The sequence below is a fragment of the Ochotona princeps genome, chromosome 9 (assembly GCF_030435755.1).
Source record: "Ochotona princeps isolate mOchPri1 chromosome 9, mOchPri1.hap1, whole genome shotgun sequence".
Classification (NCBI taxonomy): domain Eukaryota; kingdom Metazoa; phylum Chordata; class Mammalia; order Lagomorpha; family Ochotonidae; genus Ochotona; species Ochotona princeps.
This window is the reverse complement of record NC_080840.1, coordinates 49,692,366-49,717,321: the sequence shown is the minus strand read 5'-3', so window position 1 is coordinate 49,717,321 and position 24,956 is coordinate 49,692,366. Positions and strand designations below refer to the sequence as shown.

The following is a 24,956-nucleotide window of genomic DNA, read 5'->3' as shown; positions in this document are numbered from 1 at the left end:
GCTGCCTTCTCACTGCTTTCTGAGTAATCACTCACAGGGTTTCTCACCTCCTAGAAATACAAACCAAAGCCTGAAGCCTCTAATCCCAGGCAGTCTGGGCATGCTCCTGCACCTGTCCGGTGTTCATTCTGATGGTATTGTAGGCTCCACACAGACTCTGTTTTGCTTGTTTCCCTGTAGTACTTATACCATATTTATTCATTTATCTTGTTAATTATATATGTACACACACACTCCCAGACACATCCCCAAGAATGGAAAGTTCTTGAAAGCAAGGATCTTGGCCAGTTTTGCTCACAGGAATGTTATGAAGTTCTAGGCAAGGCAAACGCTCAATAATTTAAGAAAATTCTTTTAACTTTTCTTGTTAAAAAAAAAAGATTTTTGTTTATCTGAATGGCAGAGCAATGAAGAGAAAGGGAGAAACAAAGAGAGCAAAGAGAAGGAGCTTACATTCATGGGTTCATTACCAAACTGGGAGTGCAAAACTCCACTGAGCTCCATCATGTGGGCAGGGACCCAACTGCAGGGTCATGATCTGCTGCCTTCCCAAGTGCATTAGCAGAAGGCTGGATTGGAAGCAGAGTTAGCTGAAACTCCAGCAGGTGCTCTGACATGGGATGTGGGTACCCCAAACTCTGGATTAGCTTGCTGCTTGTGTGTCACAGTGCCTGCCCCTTATTTATTAATTTTAAGGAGAAGTTGGAAGAGGGAGTGCACTCATCTATTGGGTCACTCCTCCATATTAGCAATATCTGGGCCAGGAACTCATTTTGGCTCCCCTACATTGGTGGCAGAGAGCCAACTGTTTGAGCCATCTCCTGCTGCCTCCCCGAGCACTCATTAACATGAAGCTGACTGGGGACCTATGGAATCCAGGTCCTGTGATGTGAGGCATACGCATCTTAGGCTGATGAGTCACCAGGTCAAATGTTTGCCCCAACCACTTTTTAATGAAGGACTCCTTCGTCTCCTTCTCCACTCTTGGAGCTCTTTAAAGGCAGACATTTGGCATCACGACTTCTCCCTGCCCCACACTCCAGTATCCATTTACTGGAATTAATTTCCTGAAATCTTCCTTGGGAAGACAGATTAATTACAATAGTTTCAGCGGGTTAAAAATCTGGTCAACGCCCATTCAGGTTTCTACATCATTGCCCATTCATTGTCTTTGTTACCCAGGACTCCGCAGAGGCGATCCTGCAAGGGCTTTGGGGCACCTCCTGAGACAAGACGTGTACAAAGTTCAAAATGGAGGCAAAGGAATGCTTTAAGCTCGTATGGCATTTAAAAATGCTCCCCCCGCCCCTTGCTTACTAGACATTTATTGTAAATGTCTCTAAAATGGTCAGGTGCCAAGAACTGCAACAGGAAGACAGGGAAGGGGCAGTGAGCCTGGTTAAGGTAGCATTATGGAAACAGGGCTTTAAAATCTGGCCTTGTAATAGCTGGAGGTTGAAAACTTAAGGACGCAAACAGGGCTCAGTGGCCACAGGGCCATCAGTGATGATTGATTGATTGATTGATCGATTGCAGTTTGCAGTTCATTTTTTCTTTTTTAATCATTCCAAGTAACTTTTTGGCATTGTCACTTAGATGAACACCAGTGACCTCCCTCACTGGGAAAAGGCCCAGGTTATCAGGTCCAAAGCTTCCCCAGGCATGCACAGCACTCATGGGAACACCATGCTGCCTGCCTTCCCCGCCCAACGAGCAGCTTCTTCCCCGCCCCACGGGCCGGGCATGCGGGCACTGGGAGGAGGGGCGAGGTGAGGGTGGCGCGGGACACGCGCTTCTCCGCGTCGCCTGGGCTGCGGCTGCGGCGGCGGCCGGCATGGCAGAGACGCAGCCCGGGCCCGGCGCGGCACCGCAGCTCAACGGGCTGCCCGACCACTCGCCGCTGCTGCAGCCGGGCCTGGCCGAGCTGCGGCGCCGGGCCCTGGAGGCGGGCGCGCCTCTCCAGCCGCTGCCGCTCACGGACGCCTTCCTGCTGCGCTTCCTGCGCGCTCGGGACTTCGACCTGGACCTGGCCTGGCGGGTAAGCGCTGGTGCCCGTCGCGCTCCGCCCTGCCGGCTGGGCCGGGTAACTGCGCCTTTTCCCGGGGCAGTGGCTGCAGCCTGGTGGGCACAGTGTGCCGACTAACACCCGGTGCGGGGTCTGTGGGGCTGCAGAGATTCGGGGAGAGCCCGCGCGGGACCTTCCAGTTTCTCTGGGTCCTGGGATCTGGAAACCTGAAAAAGTGTTGGTAGTGTAGGTGGCACGGCCAATCCTAAACACTGGAAATCGCCCTAGACCAGTATAACTGAGCCTCTACGATTTGGGGGTATGACTTCTCCCTGCAAGAATAAGGGTAACAGGTGACGAGCAATTATCGCACCTGGGCAGATAGTTCTGCCTGTGCCAAGGAAAGTCAGCAAGAGTCTGAATAAAATCTCAGCCAAAGAAAACAGGCTTATGAATAGCAGTGCCTGGTGTCAAGCGACAAAGCTGCCTGGTATATTCTGAGTCCCGGGATGAGCAGGGGCAACTTGGACAGGTTCTTTTGTGTTTCCAAGTGTGTTACTACTGATTGAAGGGCTGCTGCAGAGACGACCTTGGGTTCTGTCAGTACAGACTGGGCGCCCTAGGTGGTACCTGATGAGAACACGGGGAGCGAGGATTGAACATTCTCTCGTTAACCCGTTGGAACAAGAGATGCCCGGCGCGTCCTGGTGCTCAGCCTTGGTCCGGATTCAGCCCTGTCTCCCAGCACCTGCTCAGTTCAGTGTCATGCCGAGAGCTAGGTGTGATAGGCTAGGTAAAGTGAATTCGAACCTGTCTCAGGAAGTGTTTTCAAAGTTACTTCAACGTTTCTCAAAGAAGTAACGAGTGCGGCGTAATCAAAAGGTACACAATATGTTTCTAAAAGTAATTTCCCAAGTAAAAGTTCCCCGCTCCAAGCTTTAGTTCGCAGTCATATGCCCAGGGCCCATAACTCTAAGTTTTGTCTTCGTGAGTTTATCTAACACAACCAGGCGGGTTTTCTACCTTTATTAACGGATCAGCATCTATTTGTACAGTTTGCTCTTTATTGGGCTGCTCTTTTTTTATTATTATTATTATTTTTATTACAAAGTCAGATATACTGAGAGGAGGAGAGATAGAGAGGAAGTGGAGCTGCCGGGATTAGAACCAGCGGCCATATGGGATCAAGGCGAGGACCTTAGCCACTAGGCCACGCCGCCAGGCCCCTGGGCTGCTCTTATCCCACTGGAATGGTGATGTGAATGTCTGGTCTAAGCATTCTATTATTGGACATTGGGATTACTACCAGCCAGTATCAGGAAATAATCCTGCCTGTTCATTCCCTCATTCAGTGATAATTTCCCTGTCATTTCATGGTTAAAGAAGAGTAAATAAGTGACTGCGGTTTCTTCTGTCACTGACTGACTTGTAGCATTTCTTCATCTTTGTGTGTGAACAGGAATATATCCTGGGAGAACCAGCTCAACCGGTGACATTTCTGGATGAAGTGAGCTGTGCATTTTTCTTTTTACATTTTTGATGATTTTTACATAGTTGATTAGGCTGACTGGGGTCAAGGGTTACAGGAAGGTGGGTGAGATCACAATTTCCACGTTTTCTTTTTTCCCTTCCTTTATCTGGGGGAAGGAGAGAGATAAGGAGGGAAGCCATACCCAACCTCCCAAATACCTCTGCAACCCCAGATGGAGGGCAGCCACCCAACGCCAGAGCTGTGCAGTTTTTAGTGTTGAGGATATAACAAACTGTTCTACAAAGACTTTTTTTTAAAAAAAGTTTTGTTTATTTATTTGAAAGTCAAAATTGCAAAGAGAGAGGAAGAGACAGAGATTATCCATCTGCGGTTCACTTCCCAGATGGCCACAACAGCCAGAGCTGGGTCAGGCCTAAGCCAGAAGCCAGGAGGTTCATCCAGATCTCCCATGTGGGTGGTGGGGGTCCAACCATTTGGACCATCTTCTGCTGCCTTTCACAGGCCATGAGCAGGGAGCTCAAATGTGGAGCAGCTGAGACACAAACTAGCACCCATATGGGATGCTGGCATTATAGGTGATAGTTTTACCTGTTGCACCACAAAGTTTTTGCACTAATTGTGTCATTGTAATGGTGCTTTGTCCTCCACATTATCACCTACACAGTATGATTACACACTAATTTGTGTGTAAACTTGCTAGGTGAGAAGTGGTAATTCACTGTTGTCATAATATGCATTTGCTTGGTTATAAATGAGGTTGATCCTGATTTGTACATCCAGAATTTTAGAATCATTTTGCAGCTAACTGTCTGCTTTTGACATTTATCATTGTTATGTTTTATGGATTCATAAAATGTATTTAAGTTTAAAGGAAAATAGGCCTTGTCATAGTTTGTTGCCTCCTTTTGATTTTGAATTGATTTTTCAATTTGAAAAGCAGGGAGAGAGGGAGAGAGACAGAGAGAGAGAGAGAGAGAGAGAGAGAGAGACTGGCTTACACCGAAAGCCTGCAACAAGGAGGGCTGGACCAGACTGAACGAGGAACCTGGAACTAAATCCGGGTCTTCCATGTGGATGGCAGGGACACAGCTGGTTGTGGCATCAGCTGCTGTTTCCCATGGGGCAGGCAGCTAGCGGGATCCCATATAGGCTATGGGCATCCCATGTGTCACTAATTTGCCCCCGTTGCCGATCTTTTGACATCATTTATACTATATTCTGTCTAGAATTTAAAAAAATTTTATGTCGCTAATTGGATTAATTTGTTCTTAGATTATTTCTGAGTTTTCCTGGTTCTACTGTTGAAAATTGTCTCTGTTTTTGTACGGCTATTTTTTTCTTGTAGGGGATTCTTTTAGGGAGATTTACTGGGGTTTATTTGGATGTTAGGGTCAAAATAAGAATTCAACTTTGTTTGTTTTCACTGAGATGGACACACGAATGTCCCAGCATCATTGAGTAATAGTCTAATGTGCACTTGGCAGCTACTGAAAGTGACGACACAATCTCAGGTCTTAGGAAGAGTGTGGCTTCAACGAGACATCAGACATGCATATAGATGTATACATATTGGTATGGAGATAATAAAATGAAGTATATGAGTTACTGATTTCATTTTCACTGCTTATAAAATGTGTAGCTAGGAAAGTAAACAAACTTTACTTCTGGTGTGTGACATACACACACATATGGTTTTATTTTCAAAATCATTCTTTCACTGAATTGTTTTCTTTACACCATGCCCTTGAGGAATTGACTAGCCCGAGTGTGTCCAAAGCTCCTGGCTAGAAATCAAGTTTCTCTTGTGACCTCTTTGCCTTACTTTTCTGCCAAGTGGAAAGGAATGGGTAAGGGTGACAGTGTGAAACTGTTTTTTCATTTTCCTCCACAGTGGCAATTAAGTCATCTCAAAGTCCTGTATTCATAATGAAAAGCTCTGTTTTTTATATGAAGAGAATTTGTTAGGTATCTCAATTATAATCAGACTTTTCATTATTCTAGCTTTTGTGCTCAAAGTTGCAACAAACTGGTAGGTTTTCAAAATTCTAATGAATATACCTACAAAACTGTATCATGGAAAATAACAATAATAAAAAAATAAAACAAATACAAGGTAAAAGAATGGTTTGTGGAATGCCAAATACTTTGGTTGGTAGGATTTGTGTGGATTATCTCATTATTTTCTCATTTTAACAGAAACTGATGTATGAAAAGTAACTTGGCTTAAGTCATGTAACTATGAAGTGGGGCAGGAATTTGAACTTGGGTGATATCAAGCATATTGTTCTGGCTTCTTTTCTGAAATGAACATTAGGGCCTGGTGTGATGGCTTACTGGCTAATCCTCACGTTGCAAGCCGTGGCATCCCATATAGGTGCCGATTTATATCCTGGCTGCTTCATTTCCCATCCAGCTCTCTAGTTATGGCCTGGGAAAGCAGCAGAGGATGGCCCAAAGCCTTGGGACCCTGTACGCATGTGGGAGATTTGAAATAAGCTCCTTGCTCTTTGCTTTGTATGTGCTCAGCTCTGGCCATTGCAGCCATTTGGGGAGTGAACCAGTGGATGCAGGATTTTTCTCTTTTTCTCTCCGTAAATCTGATCTGCCTTTCCACTAAAAATAAGATATTTCATTGAAAATAAAATAAAATGAAGTAAAATAAAGCAAAACATTAACAGAAAGATACCTGAATTTCTCCATCCTGCATATTCTTATAAATTTTTGTCTTTATCCGGTATATGGCCTAGTTCCTTATACTTTTGTTCTATGTAATGTCTTTTTTTCCCTTAATTACATTTGTGATTTTTTTTTTTTTGCAAAGACTTTGGCAATTTCCAAATCCCATGGACTCTTGCTGCTAATTTTTATGTGAAGATTCTTTTGTACAATATATCCTATGTCAACTTCAGTCTCCATTCTGCCTTTGTTAGTTGTTGCTCTTGACCAAATGTATAATTTTTGAGTTTTTCTTTCATATTCATAGCGGTGTAGTAATAGCTATTTCTCAGAGTAGTTGTGAAAGGGAATGCAAATGATGCCATTACACCCATAAAAATGATTCAAATACAGATGTTATTTTGTTTGAAAATACATGACAATTGTGGAAGATAGTCAAGTATTTGAGCTCCTGTCACTCATGTGGGAAATCCAGATAGGGTTCTAGGCTCCTGGCTTTAACCTGGCCCAGGCCTGGCCATTGCAGGCTTTTGTAGGAGTAAACCAGTAGTTGGAAGATTTCTTCTCTGTCCCTCCCCCTCTCTTTGCCTGTCAAATAAAAAATAATATATATTAAAATACATTAGAATATAAGACTAAATCTTGGGCCTAGCATAATGGCTCGGTGGCTAAATCCTTGTGTTTCAAGTGCTGGGATCCCTTAGGGGCACTGCTTGGTGTCCCAGCTGCTTCACTTCTCTTCTTGCTCCCTGCTTATGGCCTGGGAAGGCAGTGGAGGATGGCCCAAAGCCTTGGGACCCTGCACCCATGAAAGAGGCCTGGAAAAAGGTCCTGACTCCTGGCTTCAGATGGGCTCAATTCCACCCAATATGGTCACTTGGGGAGTGACTGGCAGATGGAAAACCTTTTCTGTCTCTCCCCTCTGTAAATGCACCTTTCCCATAAAAATAAATCTACTTTATTACAGAACAAAGTTGTTGCATTTAAATATTTATTTATCTGTAGTTTTTGTACAAAATAGGCACCTCTCTATATTGACTACTTATCTGCATTCTCTTTTGTGTTTGGAAGTTGTTTTAGAATTCTCACTAGCAGTTTATATCAGTTGCATAATGCATTCATGTCGGCCGCACTTGTGAATTTGTCAATGAGAAAATAATGATCACCCATCTAGTTGTTGGCTTAACAGGAAAGATACCCCTTGGGTTCCTTACATCCAGTATTGGGAAGTGCTTGGATTTAAGTCTTGGTCTGCTCCCGATTCTGCTTCCTGCCAACATGGGTTCTGTGAGATGGGAGGTGCTGGCTCAGGGAGTTAGGTCAGTGCCGTTCACGTGGGAGATCTGCACTGAATTCCTGACCTCCTATTTCGGCCTATCTTTGACCTGGACATTGAGGGCATTTGCATAGTGAACCAGAAAATGGAATCTCAATTTCTCTCTCCCTCTTTCCTTTTCTTTATCTGTCTGGGTGTGTCTCTCTGCATTTCAAATTAAAACAATTTAAATTTTTCAAAAAGAAATGATCGAAGATTCAGGCTTTGATCTTTCGATTTGCATAGCTGAAGAGATATGAAAGTGATTGTTTTTTTTCTTTACTTTTTTTCAGATGTGAGGATACAGTTAGTTTACTCATGAATTGAATGATTCTTTCACTTAACATGTTTCTGTTTCTTGTGAGCCTAGCAATCTGCAGAGATGAATAAGCAGAGCATCCCACATCTAGTATCTAAGAGATCCCTTTTGATGAAGACACAATCTTTTTTAAGATTTTAATTGGAAAGATAAATTTACAGAGAGAAGGAGGGACAGAAAGAAAGGTCTTCCATCCACTGGCTCACTCCCCAAGTGGCCGAAATGGCCAGAGCTGAGCCGATCCAAAGCCAGGAGCAAGGAGCTTCTTCAGGGTCTCCCATGTGGATGCAAGGTCCTTCTACTGCTTTCCCAGACCACAGGCAGGGAGCTGGAAGGGAAGTGGAACAGCTGCTCCCATGAAATCCTGGCGCATGCGAGGGGAGAACTTCAGCCACTAGGCTACTGTTCTGGACCCCCAAAGGCACAAATTTTACCATTCTGTAGGAAAATAAAACAATTATTTCTATATAGGCACTATTTACTAATGTGCTGTTTCCAGCATTTTGCTTGAATCAACTTAAAAGGACTGTTTTTATGTCTGAATAAGCTATCAAAACAGTAATGAACTTTGCAAAATGCTATTAGCTCGTATTTTAATGTCTTCTAAGATGGGAAGAGGAAGAGAAGTTAATGTTATAGAATAGAATGACCATAGCAAAATCTACAATGTGCCTATTGTCTTACTGCCTTTGGAAAGTACTATTTGGGTCACCAATTATTTTGTTTTTGGCAAACTGAATGACTTTTTTTTAATGTTATTCTTTCTTACCCTTCTGTTGCATGTAACTCTTAGAAACATTCTTGAATTTTGAAAGTTACGGAGTTTATTAAGTGCAGAAATGAGAGAGAGAGAGAGAGACAAACAGCAAAAGAAAGTGCCAGACAAAAGCCAGGGGGAGAGAGAGAGAGAGAGAGAGAGAGAGAGAGCGAGCGAGCCACAAAGTGAACTCTGATACTCTGTCTTCCGTTTTGTATCCTGTGTCTGAAAGCTTCTGTCTTCCCTCAGCCTTTCCCAAACCAGCACTTTTTCAAGGTATAGAGTTTCATCTTCTATCAATTTTCTCTTATTTGCTCTTTCCTCCGGACTGCTAGTATTTTTTCTGGTTGGAACTACTATGCTTGTTTCAATGATTCTCAAATATAAAATTGTCCTTTCTCTTGCATACTAATAGATTTCCTTAAGCTCAAATAAATATATTATTTTGGAAAAATTGAGGATGTGCAAATAACACAGGAAAATTAAAATCTAATTCTGAAATACATGATTTGCTTTAGGGTGATTCATTCTACAGCAGTAATATTTGCATTGTTGGCATACTTTGATTAACCATTTCTGGTGGTTCTTTTGAGAGAAGAAAATGGGATTTTTTTCAAACCATATTTTGTTGACATCTAACATCCAGGCATACTTTACTGTTCCTTAGGTTTTCCCAGCTCATTTAATTGATTTTTATTCTCCCTTACTGAACAAACAAAAGCCAAACAAGCAAAAAGTTTAAAAATGATATTTTATTTATCTGTTGCTGAGTAACAAATAATCCCAAACATTAATGATTTGAAGCACAACTCTTATCTGTGATTCTTCAGTTCAGTGGGGCTCAGCGGAGATGGTTCATCTCTGCTCCACATGGCATCAACTGGGAACTCTGATGCCGTGTGGAATCCTTGCAGCATTACCATGCATCCTACAGGGCTGCTTTCCACTATCGTCATTCAGTAACCTTACATGCTAGATAGGCAAATGCAATAGGTATCACGCTTATTAAAATCAGGCATAGTATCAATTTTGCCACAAACTGTGAAACCAGCCAGAGTCACTGGGAAGGAATCAAACAGATTCTACCCGTTGGTGGGAGCAATGGCATATGTATGCCAGGAGGGGAAGAATTGTTGGTGACTGTGTTTGGAGATGACTATAGGAAACAAATGAAAACCACTGATGGATTTGTCACTAGCTCCTATCACCTCAGATCTTTCATCGAAGAAACTTTTTTTTTCTTAATAGCTTAAAAAAATACTGAAATCCCAAACCAGCAAAGGATGTGTTTCACACACAATGCCAAGGCTTTCTTACTATTTCTATAAAATGCTTGACAAATCTGCTATCTGTAGAAAATCTTTTTTTTAAATTTTTCAGTTATTGAAAAACTACTATAAGTGGAGAGCAGAATGTCCAGAAATAAGTGCAGATCTACACCCTAGAAGTATTCTTGGTCTTCTAAAGGCTGGCTACCATGGAGTCTTGCGAGCCAGGGATCCCACTGGCAGCAGAGTTCTTATTTACAGAATTGGTAAGTGACACACAGCTCTTCCTTCTTCCCTATCCCACTCCCTCCATTTCCTCTATGCGTCTCTTCACCTCCTCTCCTTTTATTTTTCCTTAGCTGCTATTTACAGACTCTCAAATGAAACCCTCTTTAGGAATTTAGACTTTCAGGGTTGCATTTGTTTTAATTTGGGTCTTGATAGTCCCCAAATACAGTGAAACTCTGGCAGTTGTGAGAGAATGAACACAAACCAGTGAAAATTCTACTTCTGTTCTACACAGTGTGTTGTTTAAAAGAAGGAAAAAAGGGGGCCCAGTGCGATGGCTCAGTGCTAAATCCTTGCCTTGCATGCACCAAGATCCCAAATAAGAGCTGGTTCGTGTCCCTGCTGTTCCCCTTCCCATCCAGCTTCCTGTGTGTGGCCTGGAAAAGCACTAGAGGATAGCTCAAAATCCTGGGACCTTGTGCCTATGTGCAAGACTCGGAAGAAGCTCCTGGCTCCTGGCTTTGGATCAGTTCAGCTCTGGCCATTGTGGAGTGAGCCAGCAGAAGGGGATCTTTCTCTGTCTCTCCTCTCTGTAAATATGCCTGGTAAAACAGATTGCTAAATCTTTTAATTTTTTTATTTTTTTAAAGATTTATTTATTTTTATTACAAAGTCAGATATAGAGAGAGGAGGAGAGACAGAGAGGAAGATCTTCCGTCAGATGATTCACTCCTCAAGTGAGCGCAACGGCCAGTGCTGCGCCGATCCGAAGCTGGGAACCTGGAACCTCTTCCGGGTCTCCTGTGCGGGTACAGGGTCCCAATGCATTGGGCCGTCCTCAACTGCTTTTCCAGGCCACAGTCAGGGAGCTGGATGGGAAATTGAGCTGCCGGGATTAGAACCAGCGCCCATATGGGATCCCGGAGCGTTCAAGGCGAGGACTTTAGCCGCTAGGCCATGCCGCTGGGCCCAGATCAGTAAATCTTAGAAATGAAATAAGAAAAAAGGGAAAAAGAAGAGAAAAATGGGAGTAGGTAAAAAGATTACTGAAATGTATTTCAGATATACTTATTAGAAAACACATTTAGGAATTCTGAATTCTAGTAATAAAATTTTCATGAGGTCATGAATCTTGTTTGTTCACTGGTAGGTCCCAAGCTCTGTAAACAGGTGTGGTACATGGTCGGTGCTCAGTAAATATTTGGGGAATGAGCAAGTGAATGACTAGCTCTATAGCTTCCTGGGCTGAGGAGCAAAGCATTTATTTCTCTAGAAGGTGGAGGGTGCAGTGGGAGTGCAGTACTCCTGGGAATTGTAGCAGACGTGTAATTTGGTTAGCTACTCTTTCTTTCTACTGCTTCTTGCTTTCACTATTAGGTATTCCTAATGTTTCTTGTGGATTGATCTCTCTTTGGTTGCTGTAGCAAAATTTTGTAGACTGGGTGACTTATAGAAACAGAACTTGCAGGCTGGGAAGATTGACTATGCGGTGAGGCTGGTTCCTGGTTTATAGACATGCAATGGTTATAAAGGAAAGGCGGTGGGTCTCTCTTGGATCTCTTCTACCAGGGCACTAATCCCATGCAAGAGGACCTTACTCACCCTCATGATCTAATCACCATGAAGTTCTAACTTCCTAATACCATCATTTTGTGAAATAAAATTGAGCCTAGCCATTTGAGAGGGACACAAACATTCAGAGTATAGCAATTGGTGACCTATCACAGCTGCCTCTTAGAACTGTGTGTGCTTAAAAATGGCAGACAAAGTTATTCCTAGCATCGCTGATGGTCAGTGGATGGGACGAAGATAACCAACATATTGTAACAGAATGTTATGATTTATAGTATTGCAGAAACTCCTCTGGCTTTTAACTTATTTATTTATTTGTTTGTTTTACAGTTCCATAGGCTCAGAGATTTCCCCACGCTCCCTTCCTAATTCCCCTCCCTACACTGATTTCCCCAATATTATTACAATAGTATAGTCCTTCGAAAGCAGTCACAGGTCTATCATTCTACTATTTCAGTGTATCCTGACAGTGTAGGTGTATAAATCCCTCTGTCTTTAAGGATTTAAAATATCGGCACACTCCCATATCTTATTTCCTTATAGATGCATGACAATGTTGCTACTGTATAAGGCACTGAATTTAGTGATTGAAAGAGTGACAAAATGGTGAATAAAATTATTCTGTATTTTGCCCTAGCTAAGGTGTGAAATAACACTGCATTAATCCCGAAGTTATTATCTGTAACACAGAGCTCTTTCATAGCTCTATCTGTATCAGGGAGTTGAATGAGCTCATAACAATGAAGTTCCTGAGCAACCCAAGGATATAGTGGTCAGATTTAGCTGAAACTATGCTTTAGCCATATATAACAGATAAATCCATGTGTTATAGGATACTGTTATGACTTGGATTATAGTTTGGGTTCTCCTAAAGGTTCATATGCTGGAACCTTGATCTCCAAAAGTTTATCATGAAAAATAACAGTTAAAAATAATTGTGGCAAGTTAAAAAAAGTTAGCCAATGAAGGACAGAGCTTAATCCAATGATGGTGTCCAAAGGTAGAACCTTGGGAATTGTTTTGATTGGAGTGGGCTGTTGGAGTGGAGCTCCCCTTAATCATGGTCATCTCATAAGGAGAGATCATAGTCCTAGCATGAGTGTGCTCTCCATCTCTGAATGCATCCTCCCTCCACATCTCTTCTGTCCATTGCCCTCAGTAGACACTGGACTCATGGGTCTATCTGATCTTTGAACTGAACCTCCAAAACTGCAAGCCGAAGTAAACCTTTATTTGTAAGTAGTCTCTCATACATTTTGTTCTAATAATAAAAAGTTGAATAATAGGCATACCTAGTTACATTTCCATTTTACAGAAATGACTTCTTTTTTAAATTTAGAAGCAAGTTCTTGGCTGTGGTTTAAAGGTTTATTAATTTGAAAGGTAAAATGATAAAACTAGAGTACTGTTGATACAAGTCTCTCTCTGTCAGAGGGAGATGCCCTCTGCTGGTTATTCCATAAAGAGCTGCAGTGGCTGGTACTGGACCAGACTCAAAGTGGGTGCCATTAAATCCATCCCACAATGGGGGCAGGAAACGAAACATTTGGGCTGTCTTCTGCTGCCTTCCCAGGTGCACCAGAGGCAGCTGAATAGAAGTGGAATAGCCGGGACTTCAATCAGTACTCTGACATGGGATGCTGGTTTTGCAGAATCTTAATATGGTACACCACAAACGTAGGCCCTGCAAATAATTCCATTTTTTTAAGAGAAAAGTTTTATTTACTGATTTGAAAGGATGAGAGAGAGAGAGATTGAGATTGAGAGAAACATCATCCATCTTTTAGTTCACTCCCCAAATGGCTGTAACAGGAGGGTCTGAAGCCAGGAGCTTTTTGCCAGGCCTCCCACAGGGATGCAGGGACACTTGCTCCATCCTCCATTGCTTTTCCCAGGCCATTAGCAAGGGGCTGGATTTGAAGTGGAGCACTTGGGACTCACACTAGTGGCCATATGAGATACCAGTGCTGCAGGTGGAAGATGTCACCAGCCGCAAAGATATCAGCTCCAAATAATTCTTTGAGTATGGTGCCTACATAGGCTAAAATTATATTTCGTTCATCCAAAATCCAGTTTTGACTGATACACTTTTATTTTTTCAGGGAACTCTATTCAGGGATCCTAGAAACTCAAAGCTGAAACTGTAGCTGATGATTTCAGCGAGTGCCTTGGCCCTGTGGTGTCTGCTGGATGTTTTTTTCTAGTTTATCAACTTATTTAAGGTGCATGAAGAAGTAAAAATGATACCTTTGAATAAGAATGCACATCTACTACTTTGAAAATTAAAAACAGTAAACCAAAACACCTGTTGTCTGATTGTGACCTCTTTTACTATATTAACTTACAAGAAAACCTGTAGATCTAGTGCGGGTCAGAACACAGCTGATCTCCTGCATGTTATGTTTTTCTGGGATATAAAGAATCTCAGACTATCTTATGAGTAAAATGAAAAGATGGGATAAAAATTTGTAAGGTTTCCTTTTGTTTTGGTAAGATTTATTTATTTTTATTGAAAAGGTAGATTTGCAGAGAGGAGAAACAGAGAGAAAGGCCTTCCATCCACTGGCTCACTCCCAAAGTGTCCAAACTGGCCAGAGCTGAGCTTATCCGAAGCCAGGAGCCAGGAGCTTCCTTTGGGTCTTTCATGTGGGTGCAGGGACCCAAGGTTTTGGGCCGTCCTCAGCTGCTTTCCCAGACCACAACCAGGGAGCGGGATGGGAAGTGGAGCAGCCAGGATATGAACTGGCACCATATGGGAACCCAACATGTGTGAAGCAAAAATTTAGCCACTGAGCAATTGAGCCAGTCCTGAATTGTAAGATTTCTAACTACAGTTGAACTAAGGAAGGAGAACTGGCGTAAAGATTTTCGGGAAGAATCTTAAAGAAACTGCATCTCTAGGGTATGGTCTCAGCCCAGTGAAAGCAGTGAAAAGCAGCCTTTTCCTGCATGCTGCTATGCTGCAGAGCAGCCTCAGTAAAACTAAGTGTTTGCCTTTATCAGTTTCATGTTGGAGGATATGATTTTATGCCTCATGGGACCGATAATGCGCTAGAGCAGCAAAAGTAAAATTTAACAGTGCGTATTGACTTTTGACCATGGGTTATTTCTGGTAGATACAGGAGCTGAGGCATGCTATCTGGGTGGGGATCTTAGCTCTGTCATATTTTAGGTCTGTGAAATGCTGTGTAGATGGGTAGCATTTTCTTATTTGTAAAAGGAATATAGTAAAAATCTATCATATATAAATACTATGAACATTAAATCGCGTGTGTGTGTTTGTGTGTGTGTGGACATTATTAGCATTATTTGTTAGGTAGTTACTAGAGAAACTTTTCATATTAAGATTTACTTGTTTGGGAGGCCAGTGCTGGTTTATTCTCCAAAATTACCACAATGACTAGAGCTGGACCGATCTGAATCCAGGAGCCAGGAACTTTGGCCAGGGCTCCCATGTGTGGTCAGGGGCTTGGGTTATCCTCCAGTGCTTCTGCAGTGTGTAAACAGGGAACTGGATCAGAAGTGGAGCAACCAGGACATGAACCAGTTGCAATTAAGAAGTTGAATTTTCAATTTAAATTTGAATAGCTAATGTGGCCAATAGCTACTATACTGGACAGTGCAAGTCAGACAATCATGTTATTGGCTCATAAATTTAGGTCAGTACCTCTTTTTTCCTGAGCAACAAACATTGTTCTCATATTTTCATCACTGTAGTAATTAACCAATATCTGAAGCTGTATAACATTTTTAGTTGTGTTATCATCTGTGGACAGATTATTTCTAATTCTTACCTGGATTCTGAGACACCTCATTGTGCCTCCCTAGGAAAACTTCTGATGAAGCTCTGAAGTTCTAGATCTCCTACTTTTCCCTTGCTACTAGATGTGCCAATTAGCAATTAGATCTGAAGGATCAGTATCTAACAGAAAACAAAAACTCTACCCGATGAAATTCTCCACACTCCTCCTCTTGCCCAGAATCTGTCCTCACCTCTCCCCTTCTGCTTTCAGCTAAACATATGTTCCTCCTCAGGCCATCTGGTCTGCTTTCATTTCTACCTCTACTGAAATGACCTCAATCAATACTCCTGTTACCTGACCTCCCAACCAGCAAATCACTTCCTCCTTCTTGACACATTCTCCTCCTTTGGCTTCTTGGATGCTGCATTTTCCTGATGTTTTCCTCCAAGGTAACTGCTTGCTCCTTCTTCATCTCGTTTGCTGATATCACATTTTGTCCTAGTTCGCCAGAAGATGCTGAAATTCCTGCATAGCTCTCTAAGTTCTCCCATGCTGCCTTATGACTCCACCAAAGCAGAGAAACAGAAAACTGAGATAATTACTACTGTGGATTGCCATATATGCACAGGCAACTTCCAACTTGTACCTTCTCCTTCCATATCCAGATCTGTGAACCCTACTTCTGGTTCCAGATGTACCATACTAGACATTTTCATGTGTCCAAGCTCACCAATATTTTGCACTTAGACTCCTCTATCTGAAATGATGCCACCATGCACTCGAGTAGTTCCAGTCAAAACATTGGCTTTGGGAGGAAAGATATCTTCCCTTTCTGGAGCTTTTTTAAAGATTTATATTTATTTGAAAGGCAGACTTACAGAGAGAAGGAGAGAAAGAGAGAGATCTTCCACCTACTGGCTCACTTACCTAATAATGGTTGTTATGGCTAGAGCTGTGCTTATCCGAAGCCAAGAGCTTCTTCCAGATCTCCCATGTGGATTTAGGGACCCAAGGAATCAAGCCATCCTCTGTTGCTTTCCCAGGCCGTAAGTAGGGATCTATGGCCTAGGAAAGTGGAGTAGCCAGGACATACATGGATGCTCATATAGAATGCCACCACTGCAGGCAGAGGCTTAGAAAACATGGCATTAGCCCCAGTCAAAATACTTTTTTCTTTTTTCTTTTTTTAAAAATTAATTAATTTACTTTTTAAAGATTTATTTATTTTTATTACAAAGTCAGATATACAGAGAGGAGGAGAGACAGAGAGGAAGATCTTCCATCCAATGATTCACTCCCCAAGTGAGCGCAACGGCCAGTGCTGTGCAGATCCGAAGCTGGGAACCAGAAACCTCTTCCGGGTCTCCCACACAGCTGAAGGGTCCAAAATCTTTGGGCCGTCCTCGACTGCTTTTCCAGGACACAAGCAGGGAGCTGGATGGGAAGTGGAGCTGCCAGGATTAGAACCGGCGCCCATATGGGATCCCGGGGTCATTCAAAGTGAGGACTTTAGCCGCTAGGCCACGCCGCCGGGCCCTTAATTTATTTTTTTAAACTGATCTTACTTAGTTGATTAGGATACAAAGGGTCAAGGGCTACAGGAAAGTGGGTAATACCATTGTTTCCACACTAATATCATTTTTTCCCTCTGTATCTGGGGTCAGGGCAGAAACAAAGGGAAAAGCCCCACCCACTCTCCCACCCATCCCAGGTCCCCGATGTGAGGCATGCTCTGAGGGTTCTGCTCAAGCAGTTTTGATAGTTCAACATGTCTGAATTGCTGCCAATCTCACCGTTCCAATCGTGATGAAACCTATTCAGAATTCATTGGCTGACATAGTCTCTTCATGGTTGGGGTTCTAAGCTCAGCAGTTCAGTTGGAGGGATCTCCAAAGAAACTTTATCTGAAAGGGAAGGGCCACGGTGGGCTGACTGTTCCGACTGGTGCAAGCAAAAACTAGAGTGGGTGAGGGTTGGTTGGGCTAGCCACAGTACTAGCTGGCAGAGGCTGGCACTTGGAGCTAATTCTGTCAAGTCTAATGCCGGAAGTACCTGGAGAGTGCATAATCTGGGAGTGAGTGTGGCCTAGAGGGAAATAGTGGGCACCTCCCTCGGGGCTACCACTCTCATTGGACAGCACGAACACCAGGACAGGGACAGGGGTGGCTGGACAGAAGGGCACCTGCCAGTAGGTGTGTGGGCTGGATAGTAGGTTGGTTGGGTTGAGCGGGGCTTCAATGCCCATCAACACGTGCAAGAGCTAAACAGGATGTGGGACAGACTTGACAAGCCTGCGGTGTGTACTGGCAACCATGGGAACCAGGGTAGGGGGCAGAACTGGTAGGGATTATGGGGAGTCGCCCCAACTAGGCTGCAGCTCCAACCGGTTTGCGTGAGGACCAAGTATTAAGTGGGCAGAATTGAACTGGACTACAACACCCGTTGGTTCACGAGGAAGACAGGGCTCGAAACAGAACGAACCCAGCAAGCCCAACGACCAGCATGAGCATAAGCTGATTGGTGTGACGGATGGTGTCGGACTCTGTACTAGCAAACTCGGGCAAGAATCAGGCCTGGGATCATCTCAGACGAAGTTTCTTTGGAGATCCCTCCGACTGAACTGCTGATCTTAGAACCCCAACCATGAAGAGACTGTTAGCCAGTGGATTCTGAATAGGGTTCACTGCGATTGGAACTGAGATATTGGCAGCAATCCAGAACTGATGAACAATCAAAACTGTATGAGCAGGACCCTCAGAGCGTGCCTCCCGTTGGGGATCTGGGAAGGGTGGGAGGCTGGGTGGGGCTTTTCCCTTTGTTTTTTTCCCTGACCCCAGATACAGGGTAAAATGATATTGATGTGGAAACAATGGTATTACCCACTTTCACCCTGTAGCCCTTGACACTTTGTTCCCTAATAAACTAAGTAAGATTATTAAAAAAATTTTTCTAAAAAAAAAAAAAGAAACTTTATCTGAGATGATCTCAAACCAGATTCTTGTGTGAATTTGCCAGTACAGGGTCTGGCACAGTCCGTTGCCCCAATCCGCTTATGCATATGCTGGTTGTTGCAATTGCTGGGTCAGTTCTCTTTCCAGCCCTGTCATCCACTTGAACCTCACCTTCAGGTGGTGCTGCCTTGACCTGCTCAGATTGCCATCGGTTCCTTTACCTGTAAGTGATGGCAGGTGCCATGGTCACTCCTAGCTGAGCCCATCTAAGCTTGCAAGCTAACCTGCGGGATTTGTATTTCCACAGGGTTGGACCCACAATTCCCCCACAGAGTTTACCCCCAGACCAAGTTCTCTCACGTGCTGGTTAGTGTCTTGACCTGCCAAGTGTGCCCAGTCCACTATTCCACCACCCAATCTAGCCCTGCCAGACATGCCCCCATCCATAGCTTTGGTGTGGACTGCTGTGTGGCCATCAGTGATGCTCCATGCTAACAGCCCATTTCAGGATTCCTAATTTAGCTAGTGAATCAGTCTGGTCCAAACAGATCTTATGGACACTCCCCTCCAAACCATCAGGTCTCAGTCCCCACGCTTGCCCGAAAATTTCATGACCCTGATACTGGGAATCACCCAGAATTCATCTCTCACCTAAACTAAAGCTGGCCTTATTCACGGGTGTCCCTAAGCAGCAATTTCATATCCTAAAAACTCCAGAGCCTGCAGCTGGGCAGCCAGCAGGCAGAGCCTGGCACCATTTGGTGCACTGGCAGTCCAAAGCCAAGGACTCATTCACTGCCTTTCGGCAGTGGCTTTGGCCTGAGTCCCCAGCCTTGGATCCAGCCCGGCAGGGGCACCCCCCCCCCCCCGCGGCCACTACACTGTGGGGAGCTGCAAGGCGTCCCCAACCCCAAGGCCAGGACCCTTCCCAGAATTGTCCTGCCAAAAGATTTTGGTAGCAGGGCGGAGCTAGGACTTTAATTCCGTTCCCAATGTTCCCTCATGGTGTACTCACTCTGAGGGAAGATTTCTCTTGGGCCTGGAGAAAGCCAAGGACTTAGTCACTGCCTTTCGGCAGTGGCTTTGGCCTGAGTCCCCAGCCTTGGATCTGGCCCGGCAGGGGCACCCCTCCACAGCCACCACACTGTGGGGAGCTCTAAGCCACCCCCAACCCCAAGGCCAGGAACCCTTTTACTTTTTTAAATGTTATCATTACTTAATTAGTTGTCTTTGTTCCCTTTTTCATTAATCCTTTATGTTAGGCACTCCATGGACTCTTCATATAAAGCTTTTTTTTGTTTGTTTGGGGGAATTTTTCTGCTAGTTTTCTCTCTCTTAGTTATCTATTTTTTGTTATTGCCTCAAGAATTCTTGATTGTATCCAGCCAATTGTCTCTTTTTTCATTTATACATAGTAACTCTTGTTTTTGTGATGCATTTGAAAAAAATTCTTCAGTGTAACCTTCCAAACCACCTTTCTTGTTGGCTGTGATTTTCTGTCATTTGTCCCACCAGCAGTTTTTTCTTTTTTCTTGAATCATGTTTTATTTCGAAGATAGTTTTTTTAAAGATATATTTATTTTTATTGCAAAGCCAGATATACAGAGAGGAGTAGAGACAGAGAGAAAGATCCTCCATCCAATGATTCACTCCCCAAGTGACCACAATGGCTGGAGCTGAAGCCTGGAGCTCTTCCTGAAGCCAGGAGCCTGGAGCTCTTCCAGGTCTCCCACATTGGTGCAGGGTTTGGGCAGTCCTCGACTGCTTTCCCAACCACAGGCAGGGAGCTGGATGGGAAGCGGGGCTGCTGGGATTAGAACCGGCATCCAAATGGGATCCCAGCGTGTTGAATGCGAGGACTTTAGCCAGTAGGCCACTGCGCCGGGCCCTCCAAGATCTTAATTGAGCTATTTTTAAATTAAAAATGTTTCTTTAAAATTTTATTTTCATTTTCATTTGAAAGGAAGGGAGGGATGGAGAGGTCTTTCCTCTACTGGTTCACTCCCCAAACTCCCAATACCTCAGGCTGGGCCAAGTACCAGGAACTCCGTCTGAGACTCCCTAGGGGTGTGACAGAGGATCCAGATGCTTGAAACTGCTTCTGCTGCCCAAGTTGCACATTAGTAGGGAGATAAATCAGAAGTAGAGCAGCTGGGACTTGAACTGGCACTGAGATCAGATGGGGGAATATCAGGCAATGGAAGCTTTACCTGCTGTGTCACAATACCAGTCGCAGAACATTCTAATTCTAGGAGTCAAGGTATCCCTGTTCCCTCTGCTAAAATGTTTCCTTCTTGCTTTCTAAGATGTTTCCTTGAGTTTGGGTTCCTAAATCAATTGAGCTTGGTTCCTCAATTTCTTTGTATATGTGTGTGTTTAATTTTTTAAAGGATGCTTTTTTTTTTTTTTTTTTTAAAGATCACCTGCCTTCCTATCCTTTCTGCCTCCCATATTCTGTCCCTGGGGATGGCAGGGAGGGGTGAGAGCTACAGAATGTCAGGACCCCCTCTGTGGGGTGTAGTCAGTTAGCTGGGTGCTTCCTTGGTTCTTTCTTCTGAAGCCCACACTTAGGTTCTAGCCTGTAGTGATGTACTGCTATGCACTGCTGGTTACAAAGGGCTGTCTGAGGTTGGCCTGTTGATCTACTTCTGGTTCATTTCCCTTTATGACTTCTTTGGACACTGTACAGTCAAGTTCTTCCTCATTCAGGTTGCTTTTGCTTTTCTGATCCCCAATCTCTGAGTTCGGAGCATACTTGGATGCATTCCACCATCAGCTACAGCCCTTTCCAGCAACTGGATCTAGCCTGCACCCATTTTTTTTTTCTGCCCCGTGCTCTTCAATGTCCATTTTTCCCCCCTGAGGAATCTGAGGGGATAGCGAACTAGGTATGTGTTCTTAGATTTGTTTGATCTAAGCATAAAAATAATTAGTTTCCCTTTGTTAAGTCTTTCTGATTCTACATGCAAAACTGAGATATGATGTTTTATTTTTTAGCCAACTGGGACCCAAAGGTTTTTACAGCTTATGACGTATTTCGTGTAAGTCTAATCACATCCGAGCTTATTGTTCAGGAAGTGGAAACCCAACGGAATGGGATCAAGGCTGTCTTTGATCTGGAAGGCTGGCAGTTTTCTCATGCTCTTCAGATTACTCCATCTGTAGCCAAGAAGATTGCTGCTGTACTTACAGTAAGTGTGTTTATTTTAGCTGTTAGGTGTAATACTTTCAATGAATAATTTTTGGTGTTATTGTATGATCAGTGAAGAGAAGTGATCGTGGCTTCATTGGAAAGTTAAATAAGAAATAATACAAAGAATTCAACAAGGCTAAGAGAAAGGAAAAGGTCATTTTACAAAAGGAAAAGTGTTGTAACAAATTCTCAAAATGTGCTCAAAATTCATAACCATAGAACTTACACATTTAAACAACGGTGTGGCAACTTTGTCTTCCTGACAATATTTTTTTCCTACGTTAAGAACATGATTTTAAAAGGTTACAGCAGTGGTACAATGAAATGTCATTTGGGTAGGTATAAACTGACACAGCTCTTTGCAGAAATCAAAAGGTTTTTAAAACTGCCATCATCTCAAGGCTGCCAACCTCTGTCCTCAGCTGCCATGTACTCCTGGGCTGAACGCTACTGTATTGTGTCTGTAAAGAAAACAAAACCACCTAGGACGATTCAGTGCCCTGCCCTTCAGGCAGGCTTGTGAATCTCCAGGGAGCAGTGCCATACCCACTCCCATGTGCTGCTGTTGCCGGCCAGCACCAGAGGTGCCCTCTGCCCTGCAGTGCTGCAGTTGGGCACGAGTTCTGGTTTGTGTGGTGAGGCCACTGGGCCGGCTTCACTGTCCTTTTCCAGGGCTGCGTGTGGCGCTGGTCATACAGCCGTAGGATCCTTTTTAATACACAGAGAATTGTTGGCCATGAAAAAAAAATGGCCATCACTTGTGACGTAGGAATTCTACTTCAAGGAACCTACTTCTGGAATAATTAATTTAAAATGTTAAATTAGTGAAACATTAAGTTAATTTAAAAGTTAGAGTACTAATAGCTTACTATATGCCAGATACTCTGCTAAGTATTTCAAATGTTTTAGCATTTAATGGCCATGCTGAGCCACATTCTGTTTTCCCCCTTTTTACAAAACAATAGCCTGTGTGAGAGAGTTGATAGGGCAATGCCAAGCACATAGCTCATCAGCCAGGAAATGTCAATTTCTGTCCAAGTCATTTGAATGTAAAAGCCATGTATAAAACCACTTACTCTCCTTTGCATTTGGTGGCTATGTGCATCATCAATTTTAGTAGGAAAAAACCCCCTAGAAATAGTTTATTTGTCCAGAAATAGGATATTATTACTTAAATTATTTATATTATTGGAATGATACTAAAACTCATGATGTTACAATGACATTTTACATGTTTACAAAATGTGTATTATGTCAAAGGACCAACACAGTATGCAAATTATTTAAAGTATAGTTTAGTAATTATGCAAAAAATAAAATCATATGTTCAAAGACTCTAGAGGGAAAAGCCCCAAACTAACTAATGATACTTCCTTAAAAGCTATGCACAGGGGAAAAGAAAAGAAAAAAAGAAAAACCCACGTTTAGCATGGAAGGCCTTTAGAAGGAAAAGTCTGTATTAAATATCCAATTTTGGGGGGGAGAAAACTTTCCATGATGCTTTATTTCTTTCAATTATTAATAATAAGTATATAGCAACTTCATGTTAGAGACTAACAGTAATGTCAAAAGTATATGCTTTTTATGAAAGTTTTATTTTTTTAAATAAAAAAATGGGAAAATAAGTAAAAGTGTCCAAATGACTCATTGATTTGCTTAAAAGAGCATTTAATGTAAGTGGGCAGTATTTTCCAGTGAGAATGTGTAGCTATTTCCCAAGAAAGTTTGCCTAAGCTACAACGGGAAACATTTTTAGAGTCCTTTTCTCAATCTAGTGACAGAGAACTGAAAGCCAGGCTTTGTGGTGCTGGAATGGATAATTATGCAAAAACACCTTATGTACTGTTCTGAGGTTAGAATGTCTTAGAGGAAGAGACATCATTAAAAATATGATTGCAGTGGTTGAAGAAGTTTTTTTTCCCTTTCATTTTCAAAAGGATTCCTTTCCATTGAAAGTTCGTGGCATCCATCTGATAAACGAACCAGCCATTTTTCATGCAGTTTTTTCCATGATTAAGCCATTCCTAACTGAAAAAATCAAGAAACGGGTGAGTAAAATAGTCATTTTAAGTTACTGTCTAGCAAACATTTCAACCTTTACTCATTTAGGTTTTCTTTATTTTTTTCATATGCACTTGTGCTTACCATTAGCCCAATTTTGAATATTTTTCTCACAAATCAACTAATTTTAGAAATGCAAATTTATTTCTCACTTAAAATAAGAAGGAGTGTTAGTGATGAGGCAGTGAGGAAACCAGGCCTATGGTACACTGCTGGCTAGTGTGCAGGGTGGAAAATGCCCTGCAGAGGGCACTGTGGTAGGAGTTCTCAAAATCAGCCTTTGCTTTACACACAGTTCATCATGAAGAAGATTGCACATATAGCAGATTTCACTGCAATAAGTGATTGGGAACCACCAAATGTTCATCATTAGGGAACTAGTTAAATGAACTAAAATACGTATTTACACAATAGATACCATGTTTACAGATGGCATTATAAAGTGAAGTAGCAGCATGCCCAATAGTGTTTATGGCATACTACTTTTGGCATAACAGGGAGAAAATCAGAATATATACTTATTTTGCATGTAAACTATAGTAAAAACATATGAGACAGAAACACTCATGTAGGTGGTTACAGCTAGGGAATCGCATTAAACCATGGGCTGCACAAAGAGCAGGTACCTCAGTGTGTTCTCTTAACCTGTTTTCATTACTACCTGTGACTATTATTTATGCAAATTTCTTAATGATAATTTTTGTTAAATATGTGCAACTGAAACCCACAGTATCAGATGTATGTGACTTAATATCATCCAAGTTAGGGAGATTTAATATTTTTAACTGAAGAATTTTGAAAAGTTGGAAATAGAATCTGCCATCACTCTTCTGCAATTATCTGCAGAGGAGAATTATTCTTGCTCTTTTTTCCCACTTACTGTTTTATTTATTATTTTTGAGATAACATTTTAAATTTACAGTCTAGTTAAAGACTTACTGCTCTATAAAAGAGTTTAGTACTTAAAAAGTAAAAAGACCATAGATGGGCAGGAAAGTAATAACTGAACAGGAAAACAGGCAAGATGTATTATAAATGATAATCAAATAAAAAGTATCAGCTTCACTCATATAAGTACTACAAGTCACAACATCATTTAAACTATAGTAGTATAGAGGGCATGACAATGATTTAAAAGCAAGTTCGACCAAACACTGTGTTTGCAGCAAAACATATACACATAGGCATTTTTTTGTTGTTTTTGATTTTTTAATGCAAATTTTAACTTGCACATGTAAAGGAAAGCATACAGTCTTTGTCTTTCTGTGTCTGGCTTATTTGACTCAACATCATGTCCTGTAGTTCTAATTATTATTATATAAATGATAGGATTTCATTTTTTATGGCTGAATATTGTTCTAGATATGTATTTATGC

At 42.5% G+C, this 24,956-nt stretch overlaps 1 protein-coding gene across 2 annotated transcripts in view; it reads left to right on the top strand.

Moving 5' to 3' along the window:
• Positions 1 to 1,770: 1,770 nt before the first annotated feature.
• TTPA (alpha tocopherol transfer protein) overlaps positions 1,771 to 24,956 on the top strand; it is a 26,705-nt gene continuing 3,519 nt past the window's right edge. The window contains exons 1-4 of one of the 2 annotated variants that reach the window (XM_058668668.1): positions 1,771 to 2,038; positions 9,945 to 10,098; positions 21,324 to 21,517; positions 23,457 to 23,567. In XM_058668668.1, coding sequence (XP_058524651.1) covers positions 1,835 to 2,038; positions 9,945 to 10,098; positions 21,324 to 21,517; positions 23,457 to 23,567 — 663 coding nt within the window. In that variant the 5' untranslated portion in view covers positions 1,771 to 1,834. The remainder of the gene's footprint in view (positions 2,039 to 9,944; positions 10,099 to 21,323; positions 21,518 to 23,456; positions 23,568 to 24,956) is intronic. The other variant, XM_058668669.1, reaches the window with a different exon arrangement.